Here is an 8,706-nt window from a genome sequence, read left to right as displayed (position 1 = left end):
GGGGCACGCCGGCTGGGAGCAGCATCGAGGAACTGTCACCCGCGGCCTCGCCGAGCAGGTTGATGAACAACGAAGTCTTCTGCAGTGCAATAACAGAAAACATGATGCGCGAGAGGGCATTGTTCAAATGCACGCGGGAGAGGACCCGGTACTCAGGCACAACTTGTAACGGTCCATCCATCGACCGTGATCTGGCCGCACAGCAAAGCGAGTCACATTGCGCATCTGGTGGGCGCAGCAACTTTGCTTTGTGCTCGAACTGACGAAAGTGCTGATTATCAGATGGAGCGGCGACGTTCTACATTGCCAGATGCGCGAGTGGCTCGGTGCATAGACCTCCGGATGCGCGCAAAAGGTGGCGGAGGTGAGCGGAAGGTCCCGGCATAAACGCGCTACTTCGGGTGAACGTATGTTCTTCAACGCTTCTGTGGCACGAACGCCGGTTCTTGAGGTTTTCACCAAGCACTTCGGCTGTCCTTTTCGGCGCATCTGCCTGCATCGGTATACAAACCGCGACGTGAGTCTAGTTACCCGGGCCACAACGCATGGACCATCGTATGAGCAGTTTATCCACAGACATCATGGGAGCGCGGACGGCAGCACATACACTCCTTCGCGCCGCCTCCATCATCGGACTTGCGAGCGTCAGACACCCACACTGCGGAGTAAGAAGCCCGCAATACGTGCTTCCCTGCGTCCCGACGGTGTCTCCCCCAATTGCCAATTTCTCAGCTCAGAGTGCCGGGCTGAACTCGCCAACGCTCCTGCCTCCCCCGAACGTTAGAATATGATGTAGCCGCACCGCCACATCTTCCTGGGTTATGACTGATTCCCAGTGAGAACTTACAGGTTTCAGAGGGTTTCAGGCGGTTTCGTTTGGGCGAAACCGCCTGGAACCCTGAGAAACCGCTTGAAACCGTCATATCGGTAAAAGAAACCGTATGAAACTGTTCAAAAAGTTTCATACGGTTTCGTACGGTTTCGTGGGGGTTTCGGACGGTTTCGGACGGTTTGGGGGACGGTTTGGGGCAGTTTTGTGCGGTTCGGAATAATATCACATTGAATTACTATATATGGTACACTCCAAAACATAGGGCTACTCTGTGCCCACGTCGTCCGCCTGTGTCCACTCGCCGACCCCGCGTGCCCACGTCCGCCCGACAGCATGTCAAGCACCACCCTTCCGCACCTTTCACAACCGCCCCTCTGGCGGTACACCATCCTCTCGGCGGGTAATTGTGGGCTGGCTTGGGACGATCTCATTTGTCCGTCGCATGTGCGTGTTTCCGGGAGCGCAGGTCAAGCCCGACTATCCGACGACGTCGGCGCCATCGTCGAGAAGCCCTGTGTAAGGACATCAGCACAATGTTCAAAAGAAGGATATGTGGAACATAAAGCCCAGCGCGCGGGTGAGCGAAATGCGCTTGCTCAGGGAAGACATGAGGAGCGCGTGGATGCACCGCCCAACCGTATGTGTGGGGTCCCGGTCAGCTCGCGTGTCACACCAGCGATGAGGAAGAAGGGGAGGATACACACCTGGCTCACGCACTCCTCCAGGAGCGCCCACTCCCTTCCCATCGTAGAGGAGCATCGTGGTGTTCTTCTCAATCCCTTTTCCATTGTTCTGGAGGGCATTGTCAGCGAGCGACGCGGCACCGCGCAGCGAAATCGGGATACTTGCGAACGTCCTGTTCATCTGAAAGTCGGTGACTTTGACCGAGGCCCGGCGCGCGCAGTGGTCTCCATCCCACTCGATCGAGCAGTGCGTCCCGCCTGCGGCGGCCGTATCAGTCAGCCAGGTGAGCGCACAGAGCAGCGGGCGCGGGCGCGGGCGCACTGGTCGCCATCGAGCCCTTGTCGAACACGACGTCATTGATGCGGGACTTGCGGCCGAACCGGTGTGTGCGCTACACCTTGAAGATGTCTATGCGCTGGGTTTTCGCGTTCGCGACGTTGCAAGGTCCAGTGGCTAGCAATAGGTCGTCCAGCAGAGGCGCATACAGGCAGGTGGGGGAATGCTGAATATATGCAGTGAAAACACTTACAACCCAGCGCAGGAGACCGTATCACTTCAAAAGAGATGGCTTTGGCTGGTTGATAGGCAGGTCTGTCGAGTTCTGGGACGGGCCAGCATGGGAAGTTGCGGAAAGGGATAGTACTGGGGGGAAGCTGGTAAAGGTGGACGGAGAAGTCAAGATGCAAAGAGCTCCCGAGTGCCCATGGCACGACGCGAAAAGGGCGTCGCATCTAATCACGTGGTCCTCCCACGGGGCTGGTGTGTCCACTGTCGGCAAACTGTCGGGGTGGAGTGGAGAAGAAATTGCAAACCGACAATTGCTGTCATGCTACCCCGCACATGTGAATGGAGTGCCACAATGTCTGTTGTGTTGAAATTATCGTCGAAATTGGGCATTTGAAGTTGCAGCATTGCAACTGTTCGACACATCATTGTCGAAAGGGTCTATTAATAGCGTGTCTTCCACGGGCGTTTATGCAATCGAAACCGTCCGAAACCCTCTGAACCCGTCTAAAACCCTCTGAAACCTTCTCAAACCTGTACGTTCTCACTGGGACTGATTGACGCCTCGCGCTCCGTTTTCTGCCAACCACCACGCGGCCTACGTTCCCCGCGTGCTGCGAGAGCAGTCTCGGGCTCGGGTGCGCGCGTTACGGTGCTTATTTCTTGCATGGCGACGGTGACCCGCATACTCTGCAGTCGAGGGCGCGCGCGGCGGCTGTCTCCCCAGCAGCCCCGTGCGGTCGGTGGAACACAGGGCCGTGAGTTGCTTCGAAGAGGCCTGAGGCGATGGTGCTGGGGCGCGAGGATCTGGGGCCCTCGGCGAGCGACGCCGTGCATCCTTCATCTGTCACAGAAGCTCGGTAGACATGCGCTACAACATATCAAGTTTAGTGTTTGCTGCTCGTCGTCGGTCGTTCCATGTGGAACGCGGTGGGTGGGGCAATGTCGAGCGGCAGGCGATCGGATTATGGAGCGCTCTTCGGCGGCGGCGGTGGATAGATATCTTCGATTTACTGAATATCCCGGTGCGGTGAGCCTTCTGATCATTGCGGTGAGTATATCAGATGTTGACTTGGTTTATGTTTTCCAAGTCGCCCATTCCGACTGGCACTAAATTGGCTCCTCGATACTGATCTACCCTAGTAAGGACAATGGATTTCATTCGACAGATGTTTCCATGCTTTACGACGCGGATACGCAATGACGGCGCGTCAGCTTCTCGTCACTGATACATCCCTCGCTCGCAGTCCCTGACAAAGGGGACATCTCTGCCACGAAATGGCACCGGAATGGTTTGCAGCGAAGGACCATCTGCCAAATTCGTAAGTTGCTTTACGTTGCGCGACAGTCACTGTGATGGTCTCGGCGCGGAACGCCCCACGTGAGTCTCCTCCAGCGAGCCTTCCCACGCTTTTTACGGACTAAGCTCCGACGTGCTGTTAATACATCCATCCGTGATATCAACCTTGTACGCACTGCCTGAAAGGACAGTATCAAAAAAACACAACACCGCGACCCCCGGAGCGTACATTTGGGGCCGAACTGCCCGAAGTGCGCGATTATCTACAGGCGATGATGAATTCGATTGATCACCCCCGGCCTCCGTTCCATCGCTTTGAGGCGCAGGGTGTATAGGCTGCCTGTTTGCCTCGCCCGCGGTCAAAGCGGTGCGGAATCGTTGTGAAGGTCATTGCAAATACCCCATGGCCTGGGGAATCAGACAGCGATCCCTGCATGCTCAGATGCCCCGCCGCGCCCGGCGCACGGCCTGCTCGCTTATTCCAGAACTGAGAGCCCAATGGCGGGCCCCGCGTTCGCCCTCGCGCGAAGCGAGCATGGCATCTCCGTCTGCGCGCGCCCTCGTACTTGGGTTCGTGATCATCCGCGCCCACGCTAACGGTGTTCGCCGCCCGGGGCGCAGGATGAACATTGTCCCCGGCGCCCGCGGCTGCAAACCCCCGCGGCGCGCGCGCGAGATCCAGCGGCCTCTGAAGGATCTTTGCGCGCGATGCTCTCGACGAAGTCCCCACGGACCCGGCGCGCCGACCGGGGCAAAACGCTGTCATTCCGACGTCACTTCGCTCACGTGCGCGCCTGGGCGCACCCACGCCGCCCGCCCACGCCCGCCCACGGAACCCCTGAAGTCGATGGGCCCGGCGCCGCTCCGTGCCCGGGCTCTGCCCATGTGGGGGCGAGCCAGGACGCGGAGAGAGAGAGAGAGAGAGAGAGAGCCACACGCACCACCCGCGACCACAGAAGGCCAATCCGACGAGAATCCACATCCACCCATATCCACCCTGCGGGCGCGGCGCGAGCCCGCAATCGACCACCGCACGGCCGCACGGCACACAAAGCCACAGACGGAGTACGGATTGCGGATTCGCACTGGCGCGCAGGCGAGATAGCACGCTCGCGATCGCGTAGTGCCGTGGTGTGTATTAGGGTTCTGTCGCGCGCGCACGAGACGGGCCCTCGGAGCATCGTGAGCCATAGCGGGATGAAGGCGAGCGGAGCGCGGCATCCATCTCGATTTCTCTCGCGATGTAAAGAGGCCGAGCGCACACAGCCCTCGGCGGCGGGGGCGCTGCGGCCACCGAGGAAACCGACTGTAGGATGCGCGGGGTGATGGATGCGTATGTACCTCGGGACCTCAGAGCGCTCCGGGTGGAAGTGGCGACGTAATATTATACGAGGCACACTTCATGAAGAAATCGTTTGCTTTGCGAGGAGAGATAGTCATACACAGGGATCCATAATAGTGAATACATCGGGGGCGGAAGACACGAAAGCCAAAGACGACCAGAGTCCATCGAAAGGAGGGAGAAAGAGAAGTATCAGCGAATAAAGACGTGCGTAGAGAGCAGGCGATAACTTAGAGCAAGGTGGCAGAGCATAACAGCGTGAGGAGCATCGTGTGTATCCCAGCACGAAGAAACGAGGAGCGCGCGGCCAAGAAGGAAAAGAGTGCTCGCACGCCGATCCACACGAGTTCAAGGGGGCGGGAGCAGCGGGAAAGAAGGGAAAGTCGCGAAGGGAAAGGGAGCGTCTATCAGAACACGCCGTGGCAAGAGGGGCTTCTTCTTCTCTTCTTCGTTTCGCGCGTGCCAGCGCAGAACACACATGAGGCCCGCGTCCGTTGTGCGGCCGAGCTCATGCACGCTGCGTCGCGCGCGCACTCAACGCCGCCGCGCGAACCCAGTAATCGACGCCGAACCCTCATGGAACGCTGCCGGGCGCAGCGTGCCCGGGGTCTCGTCGCAGTCGCACCCGGGCACCGTGCACGAGCGGCGGCGCGGTTCGACGGCCGGCGCGACGCGAAGCGCGGGGTGCGTGTCCGAGTGCGAGCGCGTGCGGCTGGGGGGCGACGCGCACGACAGCGTCGGGCTCCGCGGAACGTCGAGGTGGGCCGTGACGGTGTCGGGGTGGTCGTCGCTGCCCTCGGTGAAGGACGAGTACGCGGAGGAGGCGGAGGGCGACGCGCTTGGCGCGTGGTACGGCGGGGGCGGGTACGGGTTGCGGTACTGCATGCGCGGGGAGGGGTTGGTCTGGGCGGCAGAGCCGGCGAGCGCGCCCTCGCGATGGTTGCGGTAGTGCCGGCGCATGTTCGAGTTCACGCTGAAGCGGCGGGTGCAGCCCGGGAACGGGCATTCGAACGCTGGCGGGCGGCGTACGTCAGACCTCGGGGCTGCCATCAAAAATAAGGCGTATATTGCCACTCACGCTGCGCACCCGTGTGGGAGTTCATGTGAATCAACAGGCTGCTGGGTCGGTTGAAGCGGCGATGGCAGATACCGCATCCGTGCCTGCGGTCGTCGCCGGGGGGGCATTCGTCGGCGGGCACGATGTAGAATGAGTAGCCGCGGAGCGCGCGCTGCGATGGGGTCCCGCGGGTGCCCGTGGAGTCGTACGGGAAGGGGTGTGAGGTGATGTCTCGGAGGTGAGGTTGAAAGACATCGCCGGCGACGAGAGAGGAAGACTCTTGACGCGGCGACTGGGAAATCGAGGTCCTCACGCGAGGGGCCTCGCTCGAACCTGCGGGGGACGCGCGGTATTGTGGCCCGAGCGAGCATGCGGCTGTCAAGGGGGGAGGGGAGAGGGGGTGGGCTGCTTGCGGTGAAGACATGGAGCGTGAGTGCCGAGTGCCGCCGCGGCTTAAGGCGGGCGGAACCTGCACGAAACGGGTTAGTGGGCGCCGTCGGTCTGCCTCAGAGTGTGGCACGCACCCTCAACGGAGGCGGGACTCGACAGGCGGGGCCGCCCTGCAGAATGTCTGACGAACCCTGCCTCGCAAGCTCAAATTGGTGGTCTGGTTTAGAGAATCGCCTGTTTAGAACACCGGTGGTAGCCGAGTGGGGATGTTGAGACGTACCTGGGAGCATTTCGCGGACGCTGGGGAGGGTGGGGCGGTCCTGAGGGGAAGACATAGTGACTCGAGGGGCGTCAGAGTGCGAAGGGAGGTGGGGCGCGGGAGCGGACGAGAAGACGACGGAGGGGAGGCCTGACCAGCTCGGAGTGCACAAGCGGTTATATACCTCCAGTCGACCAGTGTCCCAACAATCACCTCTGTGGATCTCTTGATGGTGAGAAGCAGGGCCGGGAGGCCTTCCCATTTTGCGATCCAGCGTCAAGAGAGGCGCGGTGGGAATCCCGCGCAGTTCGACGCCCACCGGCGATGCACTCTGCGGCGCCCATGCTCTTGTCCTCGAAACGGGGGAGAATTCATGACCGGATGCTGCGTGGCCGCATTAAAGACGCCCCGGAAACGCTACAGCTGGCCTCGAGCTCTAAAGGAACAAGATTCGCGACGGAAAGATGGAAGATTAGCAGGAGAGCCCGAGTGAGAGCGGAGGAACGCTGACCTCGTGGACCGCCGATATCAGACTTATCCGTGAGCTCGTCACGGTCCCAGAAGCACAGAACCCCGAGAATTACGACTGGCCGTGCACTAGATTGAGCCGCGATTGTTAGATGCTCAGCCACACGACGAGAATCATGGGCGGCGAGCACGCACACGAGATGACCTGGCGAACACCTATCGCGAAGCGTCGTACAGCTTGCAGATGATGCAGTGTGTGCTTCTAGAAGGAGTGCACGACCTTGGAAAGATAAATCAGGCCCGAAGAACAGGTGTCTGGCGAGAGATGGAGCTTTCAGTCAGGATCCGAGGGAGGCGATACCCGTAGGCGTCTGCTTTACTCCGTGTCTGCAATCGGGCAGACCCACCATGAGGTCCCCCAGAGAGCGAGATCTCACACACCGCACCTGCTCTCGCCAACAGACCGGTGCACCAGTGCCCTACTAGGAGAAGGCGCGATGCGAGATGGGACTCGTTCGGTTCTGGCCGGACAAGCCGCGCTGCCCTTGCAGAAGGGGTGATGGGCGATGATGGGGATGGCGTGCCCTCGTCCCCCGAGGCCGGAGCTGCCCCGCCCCACGGCCCGGCAGCTGCGGGGGGAAGAGCGGGTGGTCTGCCTCCGAGGCCGCCCATCTGACGCCCCGGGGACTAAAGAACTCGCCGCTTCCCAGGGTCGTCCCAATACTGTCTACGGTTTCCCAGCCTGTCCGGAGGACCCTCGGCGTTTCCCAACGGGTCGGAGTGCGTTGAGATCGCATTCCCTTCTCTAGTCACGGGCTCTTGCGAAGTGCAGAGCATGGAAGCGACCATGACGCCCCCGCCTCGCAAGCAGAGCAGATCGTACTCGTCTGAAGGAAGCTGCAATACGGGGGACTAAGCAGCGTTGGAGATCCAAGCGGCGTAAGCACACCGACGCTCTCGGCCTGGAGCGCACAGTCTCCGGCCTCCGCCCACGTAGAGAATGCGAGGTGCCCCCGGCCCACAATAATGACGACTGACAGAAGGAGATTTGAAGAGAAGATTCAGTATGCATCCGATAGTCGCGGGAGAAAACAGACAGTGATAACAAAGCATAGGAAACGAGTGCAGAGGCAATCAGGGTTCGCGTGAAAAATGGATAGAACTGTTGGCGAACGAACCTAGTATGCATCGCCTTTGAAGACGGCGAAGGCCCCATGACGAAGCAATGGTTGGGGGTAAAACTTGTTCCCTCATAAATAGCCTTGAATCTGCGAATCGTGGATCGCGGAAAACGTCCTGGAAGATCACTGTCAGGCGTTCGGATAGTGAAGTGCTAGCTTCCGATAGGTATCCTGTTGAAACGATCGACTGAGTACGTCTGGAACCATCAGACGAGTGGCTTGTACCTTGTATCCAACTCTGTTGTCATGCGAGATGGTCGTTCGAAATGAGCAGGGTTTCATGACGAGAATATACTCGCAAGAAGGTGCTACCTTTGACGGCGGGCGGAGAACGACCTTCCAGAAGTCATGAAGTATATCGATCTGGAGAACGTACCACATGTCTCCCTTCCCTACTTCGTGCTTCCCGACGCGCAAGGTTCCAGCTGCAGAGTCCCCATCGGTCGTTTGTCACATCCCATGCCGGCTGGAACGTGCCAGCAAGGCATCCCTCCGACAACGACGCCGACGATCGTGCGAGAGCGTCGCCAGAGCAGGGAAGCCGCGCCTGGCGACGGCGCCGGTTTCCAGAGATGCGCGCCTGAGGAGGCCGCGGAGGAAGGATCCGAGGAGTGGTCCTTCAAGGTGCGAGAAGAGACGATGATGCGCGCGACTGGCAATTGCCGGGCCGCCGCTGGTCCCATTTTTTG

General features: G+C 60.1%; 2 protein-coding genes across 2 annotated transcripts; both read right to left on the bottom strand.

Annotated features, from left to right (window-relative positions):
- Window positions 1-1,309: 1,309 nt before the first annotated feature.
- Window positions 1,310-2,247, bottom strand: BXZ73DRAFT_82846 (uncharacterized protein; the record flags this gene model as incomplete). The annotated part of the gene is made up of 5 exons (XM_048023796.1): window positions 1,310-1,344; window positions 1,537-1,773; window positions 1,838-1,883; window positions 1,914-1,969; window positions 2,046-2,247. 5 exons carry the CDS (start codon window positions 2,245-2,247, stop codon window positions 1,310-1,312), a joined length of 576 nt encoding a protein of 191 aa, XP_047871380.1.
- A 2,949-nt stretch (window positions 2,248-5,196) lies between these two features.
- On the bottom strand, window positions 5,197-6,444 carry BXZ73DRAFT_108071 (uncharacterized protein; the record flags this gene model as incomplete). The annotated part of the gene is made up of 4 exons (XM_048017063.1): window positions 5,197-5,675; window positions 5,741-6,188; window positions 6,244-6,326; window positions 6,390-6,444. The coding sequence occupies 4 exons, from the start codon at window positions 6,442-6,444 to the stop codon at window positions 5,197-5,199; spliced, it is 1,065 nt and encodes a 354-aa protein (XP_047871379.1).
- Window positions 6,445-8,706: the final 2,262 nt, after the last annotated feature.

Source organism: Epithele typhae (assembly GCF_022376455.1).
Source record: "Epithele typhae strain CBS 203.58 chromosome Unknown BXZ73scaffold_139, whole genome shotgun sequence".
Classification (NCBI taxonomy): Eukaryota; Fungi; Basidiomycota; class Agaricomycetes; order Polyporales; family Epitheliaceae; genus Epithele; species Epithele typhae.
Note: the sequence above shows the minus strand (reverse complement) of the source record. Positions and strands in the feature narration are given on the sequence as shown.